We start from the raw sequence: 27133 nt of genomic DNA, 5'->3' as shown, positions 1-27133 counted from the left end.
ATACTGAAATATATTTGGGCTGTAAAATAAACATAATTGCCTTTTACATAGATTTAGTCAAAATGACTGTAGATCTTTATTACTTAAAGCAACTGATTACAGATTTTTAACTATTCCTATATAATATTAAATAGAACAAAGATAATTGTTCTAGGAGTAACAGAGATCAAAAAAACTATTAGAAAATATTCTACAGTATATTTTAATAACATTACTAAAGGTACTGCAGAAATTCATGCAAAAGAGCACACTTTCACTTAAAATTTCTCAACTCCTCAAGTATGATAAAGTACCCTCATGCAGAAGATTCCAAACAAAAATAACAACCTATCACCCGTGACCTGTTGGTTTATATAAGCTTCTGATTTGGTAGTTAATATTACCTTAGATAGAGGCACTCAGCAGTTTGTTTTCATACCTCACTGATCCTCTGCACCACTAAACTGAGATGTGATTTTTTGATAAGCCTAAATCAACAAAATCTTCAGTTATTGTTTGCAAAGTGTGTTTTCTCAAAGTATCTCAATACAAGAAGCAAATTACTCGAACTGATTTCCAAATGAATTTCATTTTGCCATGAAATTTATTTTGAATCCTATAACTTCCAGTGAGCCACTAGTTCCAAGTGAGATCATACAAATATTTGTGCAAGTTTTTTTATTCCAGAAATCAGAAGGAGAACTGGATCAAAACAAGGAACTTTAATCCATAGACAGACCCTCAGCACTTAACAGTCATAATCCTCCAATCTATGGAATAAGTGGCAGGCAAATGGACACCTGGAACAACCTAGAGACAAAACAAAATTAAGATGCATTTTTAGCAACTCAGCATCTTTCCAAACAACTCCATGAAAAATATAAATTGCATCGGTGGAAATCACTGTCTTTCATAAGGTGATTAAAAAGTAATATGAAGGATTATGAAAGGATTATGGCCTGGTTGCATCATTGTATAATATGGAAACACCAATGCCCAAGAACGGAAAAAAAGCCTACAAAAAGTGGTAGACAGCCCAGTCCATCACAGGCAAAGGCCTGCCCAACATTTAGCACATCTACAGGGAGTGCTGCTATAAGAAAACAGCATCCAATACTGAGGACCCCCTCCCCACCACCCAGGCTCTCTTTTTGCTACTGCCATTGGGAAGGAGGTACAGGAGCATTAGACCCCATACCACCAAGTTTAGTAACAGTTATTACTCTACAGCCATCAGGCTCCTGAACCAGCATAAATAACTTCACTCACCTCACTCAACAACTTATGTTTTCAGCATTATTTATTTACTTATTTATTATTATTTTGGTATTTGCACAGATTGTCTTCTTCTGCACATGGTCATTTGTCAGCCTTTGTGTGCAGCTTCTCACTGATTTTACCATATTTCTTTGTTCTACTGTGAATGCCTGCAAGAAAATGAAATTCAGTAGTATATGATGACATATACATACTTTGATAATAAATTTACTTTGAACTTGTAAATTTGTGAATATGTTAGGAATTCAGGGATTTCAAAAAATGTATATTGAAATTATCATCAGTTCTTCCTTGATCAATAAAGGTTGTATCTGGACAATCTATTAAATAATGACCACAGAAATAAATCAGAGAAAATTGGTTGCTCTTATTTCCTAGAGTGATAAAAGCTATTCATTCAACATTTTGTGTAGAGAATTGTGTATTACTACACTGGACAAATAAAGCTTTGGCACTCTATAGATAAAGCTATGGCGTCCTGATTTCATAGATAGAGTTCATTTAAAAGAACTATAAGACCTAAAGAATATCCTGTTTGTGTGACAAAGATACAGTTGTCCTTCATATGTTACTTTGCTCACTTATTCTTTATGTTCTAATGCAATAACGACAAGTTCACACATTGTGCTAAAGAATCTGAATCAAATTCAGGGAGTGCTGAAATGCAGCAACGTGGAACACTATGTTTCACGATATCATTAATTTTACACTCTGTAGAGAGCTTTTCAAATGCCGATTCAAGTGAATTTTGCAAAGTAAAATTATGGAAAAATTGCAGATAATTATCTTAATTTTAAGCACCACTCTCCCATTAAAGAGCGAAGCATTTCTAAGAAAATAAAACATGACTTAGACTCAGTGTCATTATGGACGGAGCATTTGTGGACAACCTTTTTTTACTTAGTCCTAAAATTTTTAATGTTAAGGGAGTTAGTTGGTGGTAAAAGCAGTGATAAACAAAAGATGTCTTTAGGCATCTAACATAAACAGAGGAGGGTGTCGCAAAATCAACAGTGATTTCTTTATATGCCTGGTCAGGGACTAGATTGCAATCAACATTCTTCAGCATGTAACCAATTTAGATGGCATTATTTTTGTTTCAAAGTGTTGTAATCAAGAACTTGTACAAGGTAGTTTTGGATGTGATTCACTTAATTAAGACTAATTCATTCCCAGCTTCAGGTATCCAATTAATATCATCACAAAATTCAACATTATTGTAAGTTGCTGCTTAAAAATTCTGCACTATTACTGCCATGGAACAGTCTGATTGGAACAAATGGAACAGCATCAAGGAGATACAAAGCCTGAGAGCCATGAGGCAAAGTCTGAAGGACAGCAGGAGCAGAAGGACCAAAAATAAAACGATTCCCTGCTTAGTATCCATAGCCTCATGTCCCTTCTGGGTGGAGAGTGGAAGCATTATAGAAGCTGGTTTTCTTAAAGAGCCAACAAAATTCTTGAATGCAGTTCAACTAATCATCTTCACATGCAGTTTGTTACCACCAATCTCTCATATCCTGCAGATCCATTTGCATAGTTTTGAACACAATTGACATAAAATGCTTAAATGGATTAGACAATAAGACAGAGCAGAATTAGGCAATTCAGCCCATCAAGTCTGCTCTGCTGTTCCATCATGGCTGATCCCGGATCCCACTCAACCCCATACACCTGCCTTCTTGCCATATGCTTTGATGCCCCGACCAATCAGGAAACTATCAACTTCTGCTTTAAGTATACCCACAGACTTGGCTACCACTGCAGACAGTGGCACAGCATTCCACAAATTCACTACTCTCTGACTAAAAAAATTCCTTCTTACCTCTGTTCTAAAAGGTTGCCCCTCAATTTTGAGTCTGTGCCCTATAGTTCTGAATACCTCCACATCCTCTCCACATCTACCTTATCTGGTCCTTTCAACATTCAGTAGTTTTCAATGAGATCCCCTTGCATTCTTCGAAAATCCAGTGAGCACAGGCTCAGAGCTGCCAAATGCTCCTCATATGTTAACCGCCTCATTCTCAAAATGATCCTCACGAACCTTCTCTGGACTCTCTTCTATGGCAATACATCCTTTCTGAGATATGGGCCCAAAACTTTTGACAATACTCCAAGTGCGGCCTGACTAGTATCTCATAAAGCCACAACATATCTCTTTGCTTTTATATTTTATTCCCCTTGAAATTAATGCCAACATTGTATTTGCCTTCTTTACCACAGACTTAACCAGTAAATTAACCTTCTGGGCGTCTCACATGAGGACTCCTATGCCCCCTTGCACTTCTGATGTTTGAATTTTCTCCCCATTTAGATACTAGTCTACACAATTGTTCCTTTTACTAAAATACATTATCATACATTTCCCAACACTGTATTCCACCTGCCACTTTTTTGCCCATTCTTCCAATCTGTCAAAATCCTGCTGCAATTGCATTGCTTCTTCAGCACTGCCTACCCCTCCACCTATCTTCATATCATCCACAAACTCTGCCACAAAGCCATCAATTCCATTATCTAAGTCAGCGCCAAACGATGTGAAAAGTAGTAGTCCCAATACTGACCCCAGAGGAACACCACTAGTCATTGGCAGACCACCAGAAAAGGCCCCCTTTATTCCCACTTGCTGCCTCCTGCCTGTCAGTCATTCATCTATCCATGCCAGTATCTTTCCTGTAACGCCACATGTATTATCTTGTTAAGCAACCTCATGTGTGGCACCTTATTAAACCACTGAGTTAGACTAACTGACCTATAATTTCATTTCTTTTGCCTTCCTCTCTTCTTAAAGAGAGGAGTGTCATTTGCAAATTTCCAGTCCTCCAGGACCATGCCAGAATCAAGTGATTCTTGAAAGATCATAACCAATGCGTCTGTTATCTCTTCAATAACCTCTCTCAGGACTCTGGGATGTAGTCCTTCTGGTCCAGGTGACTTATCCACCTGAAGACCTTTGAGTTTACCTCGGACTTTTTTCCTTTTTAATAGCAATAACATTCACTCCTGCTCCCTGACACTCATGGACCTCTGGCACACTGCTAGTGTCTTCCACAGTGAAGACAGATGCAAAGTACCCATTAAGTTCATCTGCCATTTCTTTGTCCCCTATTACTACCTTACCAGCATCATTTTCCAGTGGTCCAATATCAACTCTCACCTCCCTTTTACTCTTCATATAACTTTTAGTATCTTGCTTTACATTATTGGCTAGTTTGCCCTCATATTTCATCTTTTCCCTTCTAATAGCTTTTTCAGTTGCCTTTTATTGAATATTATAAGCCTTCCAATCATCCAACTTCCCACTCAGTTTTGCTACCTTATATGCCCTTTCCTTAGCTTTTAGGCAGTTCTTAACTTCCTTCGTCAGCCACGGTTTCTTACCCTTGCCATTTGAGAACTACTTCTTCTGTGGGACATATCTATCCAGCACCTTGTGAACAATTCTCAGAAACTTCAGCCATCTCTGCTCTGCCATCAGCCCCACCAGTATCCTCTTCCAATCCACATGGGCAAGCTCCTCTCTCATGCCTCTGTAATTCCCCTTAAGTGACTTATGCTTCTCCCTCTCAAATTACAGTATGAATTCAATCATATTATGATCACTGCCTCCTAAAGGTTCCTGTATGTTAAGTTCCCTAATAAGATCTGGTTATTACACAACACCCAAACTAAGACAGCCTTTCCCCTCATGTAAAATGTAATTTCATCTGCAGTTTCAAGGGCATCGATCTTCTTCATAAACCTATGCTTGAACTTTGTCCCATGCCTCTTGAGAATCCACAAATGTGTTTGCTACATTGTACCTTGACCTGCTACTGCACTCACAAATTCAATCAAGGTAGTGTGACAAGAATACACATAGGTTAAGATGTTGCTGTCCTGTGCTGGCACCAGTGGGATCAGCAGTTGGTCTGCCACCTGTCTTCAGAAGAGAGAGAGAGATAAGGAAAACAATGGAGCAGCATTTGGAGATGTGTAATGAAGGGACGGGAGAGAGAGTAACAGAAGCAGAGAGCTGTCAAGTGCGGCTCCCCCTTTGAACCCTGAACTGTTTGAAGTGATGGACAGGCGATACCCCAGCAGGGGGATAAAAAGGGACAGGTTCGCTAAGGCAGGACACACACGACACCCGAGGTAACAAGACCCTGGAAGCGGTGCGTCTCTCACAAGTCGGTGGGAAGTATCGGGCCATAGACGCACAGGGTGGAAAGGCACGATTGGCGGGAACCTGGTGTGTGTCCACCCTTGCCTGGGTGCCAGGTTCACCGCAGGGAAACGATCGTATCTGGAAACGGAGGGGTTACGGTCGGTGACCTCAGATGACATCACAAAGGACTCGCCCGAAAGCTGACTGCGAAGGTCTGTGTGGAAGCCTTGAATATTCATTCGTTTTGCTCTCTCTCTCCTTCCCCCCACTGTCCATCGCCACGGCAGCGATTACTGCGAACTGAACTGAATTAAATTGAACTGAACTTTGTGTCACTTTGAAACTGGTCATTTACCCCTAGACAACGATAGAGCTTGATTGATCCTGTTATCTTAATTCTGTGTACATGTATGTTTATCATTGCTGAACTGTTGCATTCATTATCCTTTTGATTAGAGTACTGTGTTGCTTGTTTCTTTAATAAAACTTTCTTAGTTCTAGTAATCCAGACTCCAACTGAGTGATCCATTTCTGCTGGTTTGGCAACCCAGTTACGGGGTACGTAACATAAGTGGGGTTCTCGTCCGCGATTTTGAACGCTAAATTTGGGATGGAGTAAATTGATTGGGTCAAAATTCCCGAAAGAAAGAAAAGACAAACAGCAGAAACGGAGGCTGAGGAAATTATAAAGGCGCCGACCTTGGCGGCATTAGAGGATGCCAGGAAATCGGAATTGGTAGCTGTGGCCAAACGGTTGAATCTTGCTAAGGGGAAGTCGACAATGAGGAGAGAGGAGATACACAGAGCTATCGTAGAGCACTATATATCTACAGGTGTGTTTCCCCAAGGCGAGCTGGAGGTGGTGTCTATTGAAAAACCTGCTGGAGACGCGGTACAGGTGCAGCTTGAAAAACTGAGACTCGAGCACGAGTTCGGGTACGGCAGTTAGAACACGAAAAGAAGCAGTTAGAAAGGCGGGAGAAAGAGAGAGAGTTAGAAAGGCGGGAGAAAGAGAAACAGTTAGAAAGGCAGGAGAGGGAGAGAGAGAGACAGTGGGAGCGAGAGGAGAAACAGAGGGAAAGGGAATTCGAGCTGGAGAAGTTAAGGTTAAGGGCAGAGCAGGGGTTCGTGCCGAACCAAGGTGGAGGGTTCCGGGCGACCCAGGAGGTTAGGCTGGTTCCCCCATTTAACGATACCGACGTGGATCGGTACTTTCTCCATTTCGAAAAAGTTGCTACAAGTCAGGACTGGCCGAGGGATAAGTGAGCTGTTTTGCTTCAGAGGGTACTGAAAGGGAAAGCCCAACAAGCTTACTCAGCTTTGTCCGCGGAAGATGCCCAGAGGTATGAGGTGGTGAAAGAAGCCATCCTCAGGATTTATGAGTTGGTCCCGGAGGCATACCGGCAGAGGTTCCGGAATGCGAGGAAGCAGTGGGACCGCACGTATTTAGAGTTTGCCCGTGAGATGCAGACATATTGTGAGCGTTGGTGCGCCTCGAAGGGGGTAGAGGGGGATTATGACAGACTGCTACAGCTGATCCTGATTGAGCAGTTTAAAGATTGTGTCCCTGAGGGTATGAGACCCTATCTAGATGAGAAAGAGGCAGCCACGTTAGCCGCAACTGCTAACTTAGCGGATGAGTATGCGTTGACGCATAAAATGAAGTTTGCCCCGAGTAAAGGCTACCAGAAGGGTAGTCAGGACGGCGGGGAGAGTCTGCCGGAAAAGTCAGAAAGTAAGCCGGGGACTAGTGAGAAGGATAAGGTAGACCGGGAGCAGTCTGGTAGGAAGTCTCCTGGGGTCGTCTGTTATAATTGCGGGAAAGTCGGACACTTTGCGTCCAGGTGCTTTGCCCCAAAGAAGGAGACGGGAAAAGGAAAAACGGCGATTTTGACTGGCTGCATCGAGCTGGTAAACGAACCGCTAGGACAGGACAGGTCTGCCAAAGTTCAGGAAGGGCGCGAGAGGTTTATCTTGGCCGGATTGGTGTCGGTGAAGGAGGGGTTAAAACCAGTTCCAGTGCGGATCTGGAGAGACACGGGAGCGTGTCAGTCACTGATACTGAAGAGTGTATTAGAGTTTAGCTCAGAGACCCAGACTGGGGAGGTCAAGGTCAAAGGTATTGGGAAAGGGACAGAGACAGTCCCTTTGCACCAGGTACACTTACAAAGCAACCTGGTCTCTGGACTAGTCACGATCGGGGTGAGGTCCGAATTACCGATGAAAGGCGTGGAAGTCTTACTTGGTAATGACGTCGCCGGGGGAATCGTGTTCCCAGTCGTGAGATTGACAGGTCAGCCTGCCAGCATTGAGGACCCGCCCATGGACTCACAGTTTCATCACGGGACTGTGGTAGTAAATTTAGCTGAGACGTTTCTGCCAGCCTTGTACGAGAAGGGGGTAGAAAGTGGAAAGAAGGAGTGTAGTAAGACAAGAGGTAGTGAGGGAGCTGAGACAGACGTAGCATTAGCCAGGAAAGAATTTGTGCAGGCGCAGGAGTGAGACGAGGGGCTGATGGTTTTGGCAGAGACAGCTCTCTCTGACACAGACTTAACAAGGGAACTAGTAGGCTATTGTGTGGAGGAGGAAGTGCTAAGGAAGAAAGGGAGACCAAGTAACGTACCCGCAGATGAGGAATGGGGGGTGGTGCAAAAGAGTTATGGGGATGAGATTTTTAACCTGGCCCACAAGGTACCCCCCAGTGGACATTTTGCGGTGCTGGAGAAAACAGTTGGTGGAATCATGAAAGAGGTTTACCAGCTGCACCGAAGGAAGGATGTTATTGATTATGGCCGACGTGAACTGAGACGGTCACAGGCTTTTGATATGCTAACAAACCTAGTCGGTGTTAGCGCGGAAATCAACGAAGCTAGGGTCCCCCTGATAAGAGAAAAAAACCATTTTGAAAAGATGAGTATGGTATCGACCAGATGGGAGAAGGCTATTGTTTTGGCCAGGTCTGCTGATAAGGTCTCTCCCTTAATCCCCGAACAAAGCGACTCTTTAGGAGAAGTAATTAAACGACTTGCACACGTGTGTTTGATTGTCCCGAGGCGATGCAAAGAATTGGGACGTTGGGTGGTGTCTGTTACACTAGGGTAGCCTAGCGAACACCAACCCTATATAGAATGAGTAATTCAGTGACTAAAGGGCTGACGAACACAGAGGTGTGTATTGGCGATGTAATACGGCTGTCTGAAGCCAGCTTGATAGTGAACCTTGAAAAAAATGAGTTCGGCCACATGAAAGTCACTTACCTGGAAATTGTGGTGACACAGGGGCAGCTGGCAGCGATGCAAGCTAAAGTGCGGGCTATCTCTGACATCCCAACCCCGACAGACAAGAGGGCCCTCAGAAGGCTCTTGGAGATGGTGGGGTACTGTAGGAAGTTTTGCAATAATTCTGTGGTCACTACCCCTCCCCCTCCTACTAAGCCCTTGCGAGAGAAAACTAAGTCGGAATGGGACGACCCTTGTTATTGTGGTCCGGGACGAAACCCAATGAGAGGTTACATTGATCGCAATTCATCAGTGTTTTTGGCCACTATGAAGTTTGCTAAGTTGGAGCCTGGTCTAAGGGATTATTAATAACATATAAAAGGAACAGGAAATGTGATGGCTGACTGTTTGCCAGGTGTTGACAACTTCAAATTCGCTGTATTAGCCAAATAGCTGATAAAGATGTATATTTGTGTGTATCAAATAATGTATTCATGTTTGTAATTTTTACCCCCGGTAAAAATCCTTAAAGGGGGGAAGTGTGACAAGAATACACATAGATTAAGATGTCGCTGTCCTGTGCTGGCACCAGTGGGATCAGCAGTTGGTCTGCCACCTGTCTTCAGAAGAGAGAGAGATAAGGAAAACAATGGAGTAGCATTTGGAAATGTGTAATGAAGGGACGGGAGAGAGAGTAACAGAAAGAGAGAGCTGTCAAGTGCGGCTCCCCCTTTGAACCCTGAACTGTTTGAAGTGATGGACAGGCGATACCCCAGCAGGGGGATAAAAAGGGACAGGTTCGCTAAGGCAGGACACACACGACACCCGAGGTAACAAGACCCTGGAAGCGGTGCGTCTCTCACAAGTCGGTGGGAAGTATCGGGCCATAGACGCACAGGGTGGAAAGGCACGATTGGCGGGAACCCGGTGTGTGTCCACCCTTGCCTGGGTGCCAGGTTCACCGCAGGGAAACGATCGTATCTGGAAACGGAGGGGTCACGGTCGGTGACCTCAGATGACATCACAAAGGACTCGCCCGAAAGCTGACTGCGAAGGTCTGTGTGGAAGCCTTGAATATTCATTCGTTTTGCTCTCTCTCTCCTTCCCCCCACTGTCCATTGCCACGGCAGCGATTACTGTGAACTGAACTGAACTAAATTGAACTGAACTTTGTGTCACTTTGAAACTGGTCATTTACCCCTAGACAACGATAGAGCTTGATTGATCCTGTTATCTTAATTCTGTGTACATGTATGTCTATCATTGCTGAACTGTTGCATTCATTATCCTTTTGATTAGAGTACTGTGTTGCTTGTTTCTTTAATAAAACTTTCTTAGTTCTAGTAATCCAGACTCCAACTGAGTGATCCATTTCTGCTGGTTTGGCAACCCAGTTACGGGGTACGTAACAGTAGTCTTTAAAAAAATCACGCTGGCTCTCCTGGACTTAACTTACTCAATCAAAGTTCATTTTGTTTTCAAAACCATTCTACGCTAATATTAGGATGCCTGATTTATATTTTCCTATGCATCCCTCTTCACCTTTCTTGAACAGTTATCTAACATTAGAAATAGTGAATATTCCTGCTTTACTAGCCAATGAGGTCTGAAGTATTGTGATCAATTCTTCTGCTTTTACCACCTTTTTTTTCTTTTAGGTATTTGAGATATATTTCATCCAATATTCTTAAGTGTCTTCAATCACAGTCCTAACCATAGCTTCAATCTCTTAGCATAATCCTTACATTACTCAATACCAAATTATATTCTGCAATATTTCACCAAATTATATTCCTGGAATTGATGCTTTTGCATTACTCCTTACTCTGCGAAATGACCCTTGCATTAGCAATTTTATCAACAAATTTATAAATAAGTGATTCCTATTTTCAGGAAAAGTGAGACCATAAGACCATAAGAGTTAGGAGCAGAAGTAGGCCATTCGGCCCATTGAGTCTGATCTGCCATTCAATCACAGGCTGATCCAATTCTTGCAGTCATCCCTACTCCCCTGCCTTCTCCCCATACCCTTTGATGCCCTGGCTAATCAAGAACCTATCTATCTCTGCCTTAAATGCACCCAATGACTTGACCTCCACAGCTCCTTGTGGCAACAAATTCCACAGATTTACCACCCTCTGACTAAAGTAATTTCTCCGCATCTCGGTTCTAAATGGACATCCTTCAATCCTGAAGTCGTGCCCTCTTGTCCTGGACTCCCCTACCATGGGAAATAACTTTGTTATATCTAATCTGTTCAGGCCTTTTAACATTCAGAATGTTTCTATGAGATTCCCCCTCATTCTCCTGAACTCCAGGGAATACAGCCCAAGAGCTGCCAAACATTCCTCATACGGTAACCCTTTCATTCCTGGAATCATTCTCATGAATCTTCTCTGACCCCTTTCCAATGTCAATATATCCTTTCTAAAATAAGGAGCCCAAAACTGCACACAATACTGTAAGTGTGGTTTCACGAGTGCCTTATAGAGCCTCAACATCATACCCCTGCTCTTGTATTCTATATTTCTAGAAATGAATGTCAACATTGCATTTGCCTTCGTCACCACCGACTCAACCTGGAGGTTAACCTTTAGGGTATCCTGCACAAGGGCTCCCAAATCCCTTTCCATCTCTGCATTTTGAATTCTCTCCCCATCTGAATAATAGTCTGCCTATTTATTACTTCCACCATGGTGCATGGCCATATACTTTCCAACATCGTATTTCATTTGCCACTTCTTTGCCCATTCCCCTAAACTATCTAAGTCTCTCTGCAGGCTCTCTGTTTCCTCAACACTACCCACTCCTCCACCTACCTTTGTATCATCAACAAACTTAGTCACAAATCCATTAATCCCATAGTCCAAATCATTAACATATATCATAAAGAGCAGTGCTCCCAACACTGACCCCTGTGGAACTCCAGTGGTAACCATAGACAGGCTCCACTGGTAATGTAGACAGGTTTCAGCCTAAAATCAATCACCTGAGTGAGGGTAACTAATAAAGCACAGAAGCAGATTTGATCTTGCTGGTTGAAATTATGCTTTGAATCTGTTCAGTGATCATTTAATACTAACAAATTAATGGTCAAAGACTCTAAATATACCAGAGAGAAAACATCCTTTACAAAATCTTTAGGGTAACACATCACTGTCTGGAATCAGTGAAATGGAGATACAGCTAAACAGTTTCCTTGAGATTAGCATTAATGTCAGTACTGAACAGGAATTAAACTGGTTTCAAGCCTGAGGCAATTACTGCACATCAAAATCAATGCAGAAACAACTCCAACAGAGTTTAAAGCTTTAGATTTTGGGAATATAATCACTTCTTTAGCACTTTCTTTTGGTACTACTGCAAAACATGGATTTAGATCAAAACTGTTGACAAAAAAAAAGCAGGTGCTTTTTCAAGATCCATAGCATTTAAAATCTTAGCCAGAAGAACCAATGCTGCCCAATGTGTAAATTTATTTTGAGAATTTCTGGTTCTATTGTTACACATGCTGCCTAACAATCTGATGGACTGAGGCTCACCATTTTTTAATGCCTCCAATATGAAACCAAGCAGCAATCTAGCAAAAAGATGATAGCTGTAGGTTGTTTTAGTCTATCATAAAAGTTGTTATTGCCGTGGAACCACGTAAGCACATGCTTCACTTAACAAGTGACAATGGACATCTAAAACATTTCACAAATAAAAAAAGAAATAATCAAAAGGAAAAAAAACCAACAAAAGTGGCCCTCAGGAGCAAAGCATATTTTAGAACATCACCAATAGCCAGACGATATCACTATCAGCCAGTGAACCAAGATTTGAAATGTAATGTCCTGGTGTATCTTAGGAAATGTGGCAAATAATTTCTCCACTCGAAGCTCCTACAAATCGCAATTTGTCGGAGCATTACTTAGGGGTGATATTAACTAAGATACCATCAGACATACCCAAAGTCAGTGAATTAAGTAAAACTACCAACAAATAAAAGTGAATGTAAAGACAGTCTTAAGCTACATCATTTTACACCAATCTCTAGTAAAGGACAAGATCCAAAAAATTTAGCAGAAAAAATTGAAAAGTCAGGAGAACAAAAAAAGAGAAAGTATGGGTCAGAACACACAAAAAAAGCGATGGTCTACAACTGAGATCACCATGCACAATACAATTCAATTTCATTGAAAATAAAAGTACTGTATTGAAAATTAGGAGCTTCACAAAAATAACATGAAGTCAAATTTGCTTTCTAACCTATTAAAATGCATGATGCACTCTGGCATGAACAATGGCATAAAATGGTGTGCAAAGGAAGTCCAGACACTATTTTTTAAAACTTTAAACAAGTATGTGGGCTATGCTTTCACTTGCCATTCGTGCAGAAATCACTTTTTACGATGCTTGTGAAGCCACCTTCTAGACGAATTCTGGAAACCATTTCTGCTAGGTACCATTTAAGTGAGCAATTTACCTGGCTATGCATCCTGAAGCCAAATGTTGCCCTGTCTAGAATAAATTAACCAAGCAACCATCTCTCAATCCTTGTCTAACTACTGATTTGCCAACCCAACTACTTATTATACATCCACTTAAAACACAGATTGCGCCATCCTTTGTGTGACCAGCAGCCAATCCACACGGTGGAGATTTGAGAGGAGGTTTCTCCAATCAGGTCCACTGCCTGAGCTTAAAAGACAGTAGTGGGTCACTACAGTAAAAAAGAGCTTTAACCAGTGGCCATTAGGGACATTGGAAGTTTTGAGAGGAGTGGACTTTAATCAGGTCCAGAAGGATAAAAGGCAGCAGTGGATCACTAGCGAAAAAGAGCTTTGACTAGCGACCAGTCAACATTTGGGATTGATTAGCAAGAGCAAATTAAAGGAAGGCAGGGGCAAGCGCAGCGGCTATTGTGTGAGTGGACACAGGGTGGTGATCTTGAAGCTTTAGCTCCTAGAGGCTTCAGTCAGAGAAATCAAAGGAAAGAAAAGTTTAAGTTTTTTCATTCTCCTCTTTATACCTGCTCAGCTAGGACAGTAAAGATGCCAGGCAGGACAGTGGAATGCTCATCTTGTAGAATGTGGAAAGGCAGGGAGACCTGCAGTGTCCCTGAAGACTACAATGTGAAAAGCTCAGCCAGCTGCAGCTACTAACAAAATACTTTGAGGAGTTGAAGCTGGAACTGGATGAACTTCGGATTATTTGGGAGGCTGAGTGGGTGATAGATAAGACATATAGAGAGGTAGTTACAGCCAAAGTGCAGGACACAGGAAACTGGGTGACAGTCAGGAAAGGGAAAGGGGCTAAGGAGCCAGTGCAGAGTAACCCTGTCCATCCCCCTCAACAACAGGTATATCACCTTGGATACTGTCAGGGGGTGTGGCGAGGTGAATGACCTAACAGAGGAAAATCACAGTGGTTGGATCTCTGGCACTAAGTCTGGCTCTGTAACCCAGAAGAAAGCGGCGGGGGGGCAGGTGGCGGGGAAGAAGTGGCATGCTGTGGTGATTGGGGATTCATTAATTAGGGGAATGGACAGGAGGTTCTGTGGGTGAGAACAAGATTCCCTGATGGTATGTTGCCTCCTGAGTGCCAGGGTCCTGGATATTTTGGATTGACTCCCCAACATTCTTAAGTGGGAAGGTGAACAGCCATGGTCCATATAGGTACCAATGACATGGTAAGACAAGTGATGAGGTTCTATATAGGGAACTCAGAGATTTAGGTGCTAAGTTAAAGGGCAGGGCCTCCAGGGTTGTGATTTCTGGACTGCTACTTGTGCCTGTGTTAATGAGGCCTGAACTAGAAAGATTATACAATTTAATACTGTACATGGCTAAGGAGTTGGTGTAGGAGGGAGAGCATAAGATTTTCGGATCATTGGACTCTCTTCCAGGGAAGGTGGGGCCTGTACAGGAGGGATGGTTTGCACCCGAATTGAGGGGGTCTAATATCCCAGTGGGTAAGTTTGTTAATGCTGCATGATGGGATTCAAACTAGTATTGCATGGGAATGAGAACCTGAGTGCCAGAACAGTTAGTGGAGAAGTTGTGCAGACAGATGCTGGTAAGTAATCAGACAAAGTTAGGAATCAAACGGTTGAGCAAGGTGCAACTAGTGTCCTGAGCTGCATATACTTCAATGCAAGAAGTACCGTAGGAAAGGCGGACAATAGTTCTGAAGATGACGTAGCTGCTTTACAAACAGAAACAATATGCAGTGAGGAGAGGATGTTGATAGGGAAAAGTTGCAGTCAACAGGATGAGTTGCAACTTAAAAAGCGGACAAAATCGAAAAGGGTGAATAGAGGACTGAAGGTCTTGTATTTGAATGCGCGCAGTTTATGGAACAAGGTAGATGAACTTGCACCACTGTTGCAGATCAACAGGTATGATGTAGGCATCATTGAATCATGGCTGAAAGAAAATTATAGCTGGAAGCTTAATGTCCAAGGATACACAAGGATAGGCAGGAAGCAGAGGTGGCAGAATTGCTTTGTTGGTAAAAAATGAAATCAAATCATTGGAACGAGGTGACGTGGGGAAAAGAGCTACCGAACTGCAAAGGTAAAAAGACTCTGATGGGAGTTGTATACAGACCCCCAAACAGTAGTAAGGATGTGGCCTACAAGTTACAACAGGAGACAGAAAATGCATGCCAAAAGGGCAATGTTACAATAATCACAGGGGACTTCAATATGGAGGTAGTTTGGGAAAATCACATTGATACTGGAATCTAGGAGGGGGGTTTCTAGAGTGCCTATGAGATGGCTTTTTAGAGCAGCTCCTGGTTCAGCCCACTAGAGGATCAGCTATTCTGAATTGGGTGTCGTGCAATGAACCAAAATTGATTACAGAACTTAAGCTAAAAGAACCGTTAGAGGCAAATGATCATACTATGATCAAATTCACCCGGAAATTTGAGAAGGAGAAGCTGAAGTCAGATGTATCAGTATTCCAGTGAAGTAAAGGAAATTACAGAGGCATGTGAGAGGAGTTGGCCAGAAATTATTGGAAAAGAACATTGGCAGAGATAACGGCAGAGCAGCAATGGCTGGAATTTCTGGAAGCAATTCAGAAGGCACAGGATATATACATCCCAAAGAGGAAGATTTCTAAAGACAAGATGACACAACCGTGGCTAACAAGAGATGTCAAAGCCAACATAAAAGCCAAAGAGAGGATATAATAGAGCAAAAATTAGTGAGAAGTTAGATGAATGGGAAGCTTTTAAAAACCAACAGAAGGCAACAAAAAAGTCATACAGACGGTAAAGATGGAATAGCAAAGTAAGCTAGCCAATAATATTAAAGAGGATACCAAAAGTTTCTTCAGAAACGTAAAGTGTAAAAGAGAGGTGAGACCACTGGAAAAAAATGCTGGAGAGGTAGTAATGGGGGATGACGCAACACGAACGAACTGAATAACTATTTTGCTTCAGTCTTCACTATGGAGGACACCAGCAGTACGGTGGAAATTACTTGTGTCAGGGGTCATGAAGTGTGAGAAGTTACCATAGCTAGAGAGAAAGTTTTTGGGAAATGGAAAGGTCTGAAGGTGGGTAAGTCACCTGCACCAGATAATATACACACTCGAGTTCTGAAAGATGTGACTGACGAGATCATGGAGGCATTAGTAATTATCTTTCAAGAATCACAAGATGCTGGAATAGTTCCAGGAGACTGGAAAATTGCAACTCTCACTCCATTCTTCAAGAAGGGAGAGAGACAGAAGAAAGGAAACTATAGGCTGACCTCATTGGTTGGGAAGATGTTGGAGTCAATTATTAAGGATGAGGTCTTAAGGTCCTTGGATGCACATGATAAAATTGGCCCTAGCCAGCATGGTTTCCTCAAGGGAAAATCTTGCTGGACAAATCGGTTGGAATTATTTGAAGAAGTAACAAGCAGGATAGACAAAGGAGAATTGGTTGATGTTGTGTACTTTGATTTTCAGAAGGTCTTTGACAAGATGCTATACGTGAGGTTGCCTAACAAGTTACGAGCCCATGGGTAAAGCTGTGGCTGATTGGCAGGAGGCAAAGAGTAGGAATAAAGGGAGCCTTTTCTGGCTGGCTATTGGTGTTCCAGAGAGGTCTGTGTTAGGACCGATTCTTTTTACATTATATGCCAGTGATTTGGATAATGGAATTGATGGCTATGTTGTAAAGTTTGCAAACAATATGAAGATAGTTGGAGGGGAAGGTAGTTTCGAGGAAGTAGAGAGGCTACAGAAGAACTTAGACAGATTAGAAGAATGGTCAAAAAAATGGCAGATGGAATACAGTATTACAAAGTGTATGGTCATGCACTTTGGTAGAAGAAATGAAATGAAATGAAGAAATGATTCCCTAAAGGTTAATTTGCAGGCTGTGTCTGTGGCGAGGAAGGCAAATGCAATGTTAGCATTCATTTCAAGAGGACTAAAACATAAAGGCAAGGATATAATGTTGAACCTTTATAAAGCACTGGTGAGGACTTACTTGGAGTATTTTGAACAGTTTTGGGCCCCTCAGCTTTGAAAGGATGTGCTGAAGTTGGAGAGGATTCAAAGGAGATTCATGAAAATTATTCCAGGATTGAATGGCTTGTCGTATGAAGTGTGTTTGATGGCTCTGGGCCTATATTCACTAGAATTCATTTTTAAACTTATTGAATGGTGAAGGGCCTTGATAGAGTGGATGAGGAGAGGATGTGCCTATGGTGGGAGAATCTAGGACCAGAGGACACAGCCACAGAATAGAGCAGTGTCCTTTTAGAATGCAGATAAGGAAGAATTTATTTAGCCAGAGAGTGGTGAATCTGTAAAATTCTTTGCCACAGGCAGCTGTGGAGGCCAAGTCTTTACATATATTTAAGGCAGAGGTTGATAGATTCTTGATTAGTTAGGACATGAAGGGATACAGGGAGAAGGCTGAGAGGGAAGATGGATTAGCCATGATGAAATGGTGGAGCAGAATAGGCCAAATGGCCTAATTCTGCTCCTATATCTTAAGGTCATCCCCAATAAGCTACAAATGATAGTGAACCTGCTAAACCACCAACTGCACAAACACTTAGTTCATCCTTCTGCCAATAATTGATCCATCCTGATTGTCAAACTCCTTACCTCTCCCACAACTATTTCCATTCTCAATCTCTAATCATCCCCTACATGCAAATCCTCCTCACACAGGTATTGCCACAACCTTTTCTCCCCTCTCCTACCCACAATGATGAAAACCACTTCCACACTCGACCATGACATCAAACCACAAATCACACTCCTTCATTGAGCAATCCTCCTACTACCCCTACAAGTCTACCACAAAAACTCACGACTTCCAAATTGACACCTCTTCTATTCAGAACTGGATGGCCATTTAAAGGAGGGGACTTGTTCATACAGGATTATTTCATAGTCCACCTGTGCCCATTTTGCCACTGAATTTTATCGCAGCACGTTCTTTGTCCATTGATCTATCACTAAATAGTCAAGTAAAATTCTATAGTTGTATCAAGCAATTCTCGGGACACAATATGTCATGCCAGAAAGCAATGGTAGGGATATTTTCTTTTTATTCCTTTCAATGACATGATAGCTTCATCCTTGAAGCTGTATGAATGTATGAATGCCAGACAGACATTGCATACTTTATCATATCATGCTTTATACTGATAAATTTCCATATCATCTGGGATCAGAGAGGCCCAATAATCATTTGCAAGACTGGGACAGATTCAGTAATCGTAATATCTAAAAATATATGAGTTCTACAGAAGTGTGATCATCAATAGTCTTAGCATGTTGGTTTTTAAAAAGGTACTTCTAAACTCCTTGGAAATTATCAAAATCATCTTCAAAATCCAAATCACACTTTGTTCCTACATGGAAAGGGATTCAACCCAAAAGGACTTCAAACCCCACGTTAGTTTTCCCACTTAAAATGTCCACTCTTTTTGCTATCATCCCTTTTGTTATCAATGGAAATTATGAATTATGAATGAAAATCATATAGTTTTGCCCTTGTGCAGAGAATTATAAGCTATTCTGAAGCACAATATTTCAGATATAATGTATTTCCTCTTTTTTTAAAAACACAAATATAACCGCATCTTTTTATTTCAGAATAACTTCACTATTTGAAATACTTCTATTTTGACAGATTAATTTGCATGAAAGAAGGATTTGATTTAGAATACTGGAATAATCAGCATGTAAGGAAATTTCAAAAACATCAACATCTCTCGAATACTCAACCAATCACGCCATTCGATTAAGCTGGCTTCCTCTCCTATGGGGCTCAGTAACTGTGTTCACCTAGTTTTCACAAAGTATCAGCATTTTGGGGATCTTCAGGATGAAGAGGAAACAAGATACTACTTATGAGTGTCTGAAATAAGAATGCAGCAAGCTGTCATGATCAGAGATAACACAATCAGAATCAGAATATGTATTGAATTAAATAAGTAGTGCAAAAAGAGAGGGGAAAAATGGTAACAGGGTTCACTATCCATTCAGAAATCTGACGGTGGAGGGGAAGAAGTTGTTCCTGAAATGTTGTGTATGTGTTGTCAAGCTTCTATACCTCCTCCTTGATGGTAGCAAAGAGAAGAGAGAATGTCCTGGCTGATGGGAATTCTTAATGATAGATGCCACCTTTTTGAGGTATCACCTTTTGAACATGTTCTCGATGCCGAGGAAGCTAATGCCCATGACGGAACTGGCTAAGTTGACAACCTTCTGCAGCTTTTTCTGATCCAGTGCAATGACCACTCCATACCAGACAGTGATGCAACTATTTAGAGTGTTCTCCACAGTACATCTGTAGAAATGTGCTAGTCTTTGGTAACAGTATAAATCTCCTCAAGCTCCTGGTGAAATATAACTGCTGTTGCGCCTTCCGATGAAGACCTCGACACCATTAATCACTTTGAAACTGGATGCAGTGTCCGAAGATGACTGGTCAGGCCAATTCGGGCACGGAATGTCCTGACACATGTTGGGATGACATGAGTAGGCACTGCAGTTGTTGCATTGGTGGATCTGGACTTGCGCAGCTTGCGCTTATGTTGTGCTTCAGAAATGCGCCTTGCTTCATAAGCTTGACAGCCCTTGAGGATGAGGCCGCGCCAAGTAGGACAGTTTTGTGCCAGATTTCCCAGGAGGTTGTGTCTATGTCAAATGACTTCAGGGAGGCCTTTAGTGTGTCCTTGTAATGTTTCTTCTGCCCTCCATGCGAGCGTCTTCCAGCAGAGAGTTCCCCAAAAAGGAGCTGCTTGGGTATGCGCTCACCCAGCATGAGGATGACATGACCTGCCCACCAGGTCTGTGCTCTCATCAGCAGTGTGTGGACTGATGGTAGACTTGCTCTAGGGAGAACTTCAGTGTCTGGTACTTTGTCTAGCCATCTGATGCCTAATATTCTGCGAAGACAAGTCATGTGGAAATGGTTGAGCTGTCTTGCATGCCTTCGATACACAGTCCACGTTTCACAGGCATACAGGAGGGTAGTGAGTACCATGGCTCTGTAGACCTTCAATTTTGTTGCTGGACTGATTCCTCGACATTCCCATACAGTGGAGTGCAGTCTACCGAAAGCAGAACTTGCCTTTGCTATTCTGCAGTTAACTTCTGTATCAATAGTCACTGCTCGGGAGAGGGTGCTGCCAAGGTACGTAAACTGGTCCACTGCCTGTAGTTTCTGTCCTTTGACTGATTTTCGGTTCTGTGTACGGTGCATGAGGGGCAGGCTGGTGCATGTTGATTGTCAATGAAGAGGAGATGTTATTCCTGATTGGGAGATCTGTGGTCTCCCATTGACGAAGTCTAGGATCTAGTCACAGTAGGATATACAGAGAGTCACAGGTTTTGGAGATAGTTGATTAGTACTGAGGATATGATGATGTTGAACACTGGGTTGTAATCAAAGGCCTGACATAGGTATTGATATTGTCCAGGTGGTCCAAGACCAAGTGGAGAGCCAGTGAGATTGTATCGACTGTAGACTTATTGTGGCAATAGCAAATTGCAGTGGGTCTGGGTCCTTGCTAAGGCAGGAGTTGACTGAGGCCATGAACAACCTCTCAAAGCATATCGGCACAACAGATGTGAGGGCGAAAGTCATTGAGGCAGCTCACCCTGCTCTTCTTGTGCACAGGTATGATTATCACCCATTTGAAGCAGATGGAAATTTCCGAATGCAGCAATGAGAGATTGAAGATGTCCTTGAACACACCAGCCAGTTGGTTGGCTGGTGCCCTACCAGATACACCACTGTAATCAGACACCTTGCGAAGGTTCACCCTCTTGAAAAACATTCTGATGTCGGCCTCTGAGATAGATCACAAGGTCACCAGATGCTGCAAGGATTCACATAGGTATACATTCAATCTCCCTTACAAAGCATGCATAAAATATATTGAGCTCATTTGGGAGTGAAGCATCACAGCCATTCATGATGGTAGGTTTGCAGAAAGTAACGGACTGCAAACCCTGCCATAGAGTAAATATCCTTGCTACTCCAGCAACATGATTTTGCTTTGGCCTTAGGAGAGTAGCTTTCATTGTTCATACTGTTTTCCATTGCTTCTGTCACTTCATGCCAAGACCACAAATTAGGAACTAATTAGGGCTAGCTTTGTTTTGTTTTACAATTTTGATATAAGTGCAGCACCAACTTCATGCTTGCCCGTAAGACCATAAGACATATCAGCAGAATTAGGCTATATGGCTCTTTGGGTCAGCTCTGCCATTCCATCATGATTGATTCATTATCCCTCTCAACCACATTCTCCAGCCTTCTCCCTGTAACTTTTGACACCCGTACTAATCAAGAACCTATCAATCCCTGCTTTAAATATGTCCAATGACTTCACCTCCACAGCCATCTGTAGCAGAATGAATTTGACAGAATCTCCACCCTCTGGCTAAAGAAATCCCTCGTATCTCTGTTATAAAGGGACGTTCTTCTATTCTGAGGCTGTACCCACTGATCCGGGACTCCCCAATATAGGAAACCTCCTCTCCACATCCACTCATCTGGGCCTTTCAATATTCATTAGATTTCAATGAGATCCCCCCCCCCCAACACCCTCATTCTTCTGAACTCCAACAAGTACAGACCCAGAGCCATCGAACTCTCCTCATATGTTAACCCACGATAATTCTGGTGAACGTCCTCTGGGCCCTCCCTAATGCCAGCAAAGAGAAGGTCATTCAATAAGTGAGCTCATTCGGTTCATTTAGATGTTCATTGTTTAGAAATAAGCATTACATAACCAAAAAGGGTTAATAATCATAATTCTGTAAATGTAATTATGAAGTCATCTTAAAGTATACAGCAAAAAGGAAGAAAAGCATTTATATGGAATCTTTCAAATTATCAAAGTGTTTCAAAATGTGCACAACCAAACAACCACTGTAAAAATATACCCAATGTTGCAATTTGGGGTGTGCAACAGCCAATGCGAAGAGCATCCTATAAACAGCAATTTGATAACAACCACTAAAAAAAACCTATCTTGTGATATCAAATGAGGAATAGATTTTGGCTAGGTCACATGGATATTCTCTGAAATAGTGACATTAGGTCTTATCAATCCATCTTAGAGAGCTGATGAGGCTTTGAAACAATGTTTATCTTAAGGTCTTCAGCAGTGTAGCACACCCTCAGTACTATAATGAATGTTCAATATAGATTTTTTATATCAAGTCTCTGGAGTGGGACCAGAACCTAAAATATTTTGACTCCAACCAGAATGCTAATAGCTGTGCTATGGATTGATTGAAATACTTATTGAATGAAGTTGATGAGCTGGAAAGGATATCTGAATGAGAACATCTGCTGATAGTGATCATTATTCAATTATATTTAGAACTGTCAATGAAAAGGACAGATGGGCTACAGGCAAAATTTCTCATTTGGGGAAGAAGTAGTTAGGTTATGCTGACAGTGATTTAGTAAAAATGGTCTAGGAACAGAAACCCCAATTAAGTCAGAGTTAGAGCAGTAGGAAGCACAAGATGATCAGGACGGCTTAGAGCCAAAAATGTTCATCCGAAGTATCTAAATCTAGAGACCCTCATATGCCAAGGAGCAATCAAGGCAGAATTCGTTTTTTAAAAAGGTAAGAATGTGTCAGACGCAGGTGCTAAGTAATTAGAAGAAAATGCTTGAATAAAAATCAAGATTAGGGAGGGTAAAAAGGGGGAGAAAATTCAAAAATAGACAAGCACAATTAAAGAAAACTCAAAAGTTGCTTGAGAAATACATAAAAATCGCCAGCAATTAAAAAAAAGACCTACATTTGGAGGTAGAAGACCTTGTTTTAGTACTTAATAAATACTTTGTGTCTGGCTTCACACACAAAACAAAATTAGCAATACAGAAAAGAAATGTAGCGAAGAAAGTGATGTAGAATATTCAAAGGGGTGAACAAAATGATTAAAATATTCAGTGTTTAAGCTTCCTCAAAAGTAGGCAAGTCAGTTGTTTCATACCAAATATACACCGGTGTTTTAGGGAATCTAGGAGGGAACATTAAAGATTCTATTATTATCCAGTTGCCTTTAGATGCAGACAGTGTGCCAGAGGACTGGAAGACTGATAAGACGGTAATAATGTTTAAAAAGAGAGAAGGGGTCTAAATTTAATACTGAGTAAATTATTGAGGATCAGTATTAAGGTATAAAACACAGATTAATCAAAAAGAGCGACAATTAACTTAGTAAGGGAAAGATTCTGTATGACTACTCTGAATGAGAAAATGCATTTGATATGGTTTTCTTGGATTTTACTAAGACTCCGAAATACTGGTCAAAGATTCATGGGATCCAAAGGAAATTGGCATATTGGATCCACAACTGACTCTGTATGAGGAAGCAAAAGATAGTAGACGAAAGTGTATTTGGAAGACTTTCTAAAGAGGTTCCATGGGGTTCAGCACTAGGTGCATTGCTTTTTACAAGTCAATGATTTATGACTTTTAAATGTTGAGTTCTTAATTAAGCTTGTGAATTACACAAAACTGGCCACTTTACTGATAAAAAGGTAGGAATCTGTAGACTGCAACAGCACATAAGTGATCTGGTCAAGTGTGAAAATCAGTGGAAAGCAGAATTCAGTCCAGAGAAGAATGGGGATCACAAGTTAACATATTACATAATAAATTGTAGGTTACTAATGTAGAGGAATAGAGGGGTATTGAAGTATGTGTTCCTTGCAGATAGTATCGGAGGGAAATGGCGCAGTTATGGCAACAAACAAGATACTCTCCTATATTAATCAAAGCACAGAACACAAGATCATGGAGATTTGCTCAAACAAGATCAACACAGGGCAATAGCCGAAGACACTGTAAAGTTTTGGTTATCACATTACAGAATTGTCCAGCATTATAAAAGTACAAAGGGGATTAATGAGAATGTTGCAAAAGATGGAGAATTTTTATTACAGTGAAAGGCTGGGTACAGTTTTGTTTGTATAAAGGAGGCCAAAGTGAAATTAAGGTTAAGGTTATAGGTTAAGATGGATTGATGAATCGATTCTCTTAGCAGGGAGGAAATGGTACAATAAGAGGGAAATAAGGAGAACATTCAAGAAGTGGCACATGCAGCTATGGGTCAAGAGATGGAAAGTGGGAATTAGATGGATAATTCTTTGAGTGGTAGGGGAAAGATGTACAAGAGATTTCTTTTGCTTCTAAACTTCAAATCCCGCAGTTTGAAGTATCCAGATGTTCAGGTGTTCTTCTAAAGTCATTCTCCATTCTGGTGTCCAGAAAGTGGAGGTAGAATAAGGTCACAACTGGCTCTTTTCACATTTCACAGAAAAATGATTAGTGCCAAAATATTCTGGGGATGGAGTAAAAACAATTGAAGAAATGAGGATTGCCAAAAATCATCTGGCCTTAATGATATGTCCAATTAATGTTATCCAGATAACTGCACTAACCGTTAGTTCATCTTGATCAGCTGAAATTCATTATTGTTGATAACAAAATGTAAAAACGGCCATGGGCAGGGATGCAGCCAGGTTAAAGCAAGGACGGGAAGTTGTGGCACAAGAACATTCCTCTTGTATATACTTAACTGAGGAATCACTTAAAACATGACGTCTATAGGGGAGGTAACAACTGAATGATTTCTTGAGGGTTGGAGAACCTTCAAGGGTATCCTAGACAGTCACCATACACACCCATTAAAGACGCCATCTGTGATGCCCGAGATTGTGCTGCTCTCACCTGTATGCAGTACCTCCAAAGCTGTGCCAGAGGCCCGTTTCTGATTTGAAGTCATGGTGCTGGCTGTGTTGATTTGCAGTCCCACACTCACGTCTAGCACCTCAGCTGGATTATTGCACTGAGCACAAAGAGAAAGAAGAACTGAGGAAATGCATCTTCCAGGGTGTGGGAACAAATCATCAACGTGATTGATTTTTTCACCACTCCTCAGTATAAACGCCTCATGACCACAACATCACATAAATAGGATTACACCTCAAGCTTTTAAGGGAATTGTTAGACAAACACTGCATTGATGAATACATAGTGGAATAACTCAGTAAATGGAAGGTGGCACAACATTAAACAAGGAGTGCTGTTAGGCTTAATAGGGAATATCTGGGTGGTCCTGCTTTTTTTAAAGGATGTAATTCCTTCCTATCTTCAGAGAAATGCCTTTACAGCAATGGTGAAGAATCTGCTGATTAAGTAAGAAAAAGTATGTTTAGTTCTTTTTTGATGATGAACATGGAAAATGTTTTGCTTTAGTAAGCAAATTTTGGAATTGTAAGAATCATTGCTACGCAGTTCCGAAATTCTTAAGGAAAACAAATCCTTGCAATGTGTATCCTGGAGTACGAATCATGTAATTCTATACACGTATTTAAGCTAAAATTCAATTATTTCAGAATGGTTGGCTACTTAGCCATTTTATAGTATGTTTAAAAGTATACTAATTTTCAAGAACTCCATCTCTATCATGAACTGAAAATTCAGTTTCTAACATGTACAGGTTTGGAGATAGAAAATTAAACTGAATAAAATATAGATTTAAAACAAAGGTGTTATTTTAAATACAAACAAGGACATCTTATTCAGCATTAAAAATTGATGATTTTACAAGCCACAATTATGACAATTTCTCACTGCATTTCTAACGGAAAATGAGACACAAAAGAAACTTCAAGACATGAAGGCCTAATAAGAACACAGGTTAAGGGTGCAATCCTAGTTCACAACAAAACAATTCATTTGTTGATTTTCTCAATGGTGTCTCTTGAAGTTACTTAATTTGTTTGGACACTTTGAAGACTTTGCTTTATCTACCATTGTCTATTCACACTTTCAATATCTAGTCTTCCACCAAAATTCTAGTTTTCAAACAATTTGCTCTGTGGCCTAATTTCAACTTCTGAGTCTTTTTTCATTAATCAAAACGTTCCTCAGGGCCTTGCATTCTCTTTTGCACCCATCCAAATCAATTGCTTTCTATATTCATTGCTCAAACATATCCAACTCTCACTGTTGATCCGTACCCTACTCACAGCAAGTTGTTCCATAAATATTCCAAATCCCGTCAAAGGATATCAACTGAACCATAAAATCTCATTTTCCAAGCTATTAAATGATGAGTCAATATATTTTTATTTTAACTCTTTCCAGGATCACACTCGTGATTAGTCCAAATATCAAACACCCAAACTTTCCCACCCCAACATTTAACCTATTCTACTTGGAGCATCATATATTAAGATTTTTTTTTACTTGTATTTCTCCTCCCTTCATTGCACCATAATGCTTTTTACAGGAATCTCCATTCCATGGTTGTATGTCAAAGATATATTTCATTAATAATTTCATTTCTGATCAACACTAATAATATGGTTCCATACCTAGTTGGCCCTTCAGTATCTCATACATTCTTCAGTAAGATACAATGAAGTGCATGATGGGAAGTTTTTATAGATCTATAAAATTTCTATTGATGTATAGTGGAGAATATTCTGACTGGCTGCATCACAACCTAGTATGGAGGCTATAAAGCACAGGGGATCACAAGAAGCTACAAAGGGTATAAACTCAGCCAGCTCTATCACAGAACTAATCCTCCCCACAATCGAGGACATCTTCAAGAGGCAGTGCCTCAAGAGGAAGCATCCACCATTAAGAACCCACACCGAACAAAAGATGCTTTTTTCTTGTTACTATAATTGGGGAAAAGGCAGAGGAGCTTGAAGACCCACACTCAATGATTCAGGAGCAGCTTTCTCCTGTTCACCATCAGATCTCTGAATGGTCCACAAAACACATCAGCACCATCTAATTTTTGTGCACTCTCTAATTTTGTAAGTTGCAGTAATTTTATGTAGTTGCACCATAATGCTGCCACAAAACAACAAATTTCACATAAGTCAGCGATAATAAATCTGACTCAGATTTCCTCTAAAATCCTCATTTCCCCAGATCTACTGTCACCATGAAATCCAATACTTTTACTAGGCTGAGGTCAATTTATACATACAGAGCTCATTCCAG

The 27133-nt window shown here is 41.2% G+C and overlaps 1 protein-coding gene across 4 annotated transcripts in view; it reads right to left on the bottom strand.

The window, feature by feature from the left end:
• LOC134342727 (calcium-responsive transactivator-like) overlaps positions 1-27133 on the bottom strand; it is a 99643-nt gene that overhangs the window by 5358 nt on the left and 67152 nt on the right. For 3 of the 4 annotated variants that reach the window (XM_063041203.1, XM_063041205.1, XM_063041204.1), the window contains one exon: positions 24839-24956. The exons of the other annotated variant lie outside the window; for it this stretch is intronic. In XM_063041203.1, the coding sequence (XP_062897273.1) occupies positions 24839-24956 (118 nt within the window). The remainder of the gene's footprint in view (positions 1-24838; positions 24957-27133) is intronic. 4 annotated transcript variants of the gene reach the window in all.

The sequence above is a fragment of the Mobula hypostoma genome, chromosome 2 (genome assembly GCF_963921235.1).
Source record: "Mobula hypostoma chromosome 2, sMobHyp1.1, whole genome shotgun sequence".
NCBI classification, from domain to species: Eukaryota; Metazoa; Chordata; class Chondrichthyes; order Myliobatiformes; family Myliobatidae; genus Mobula; species Mobula hypostoma.
This window is presented reverse-complemented; position numbering and strand designations above follow the sequence as displayed.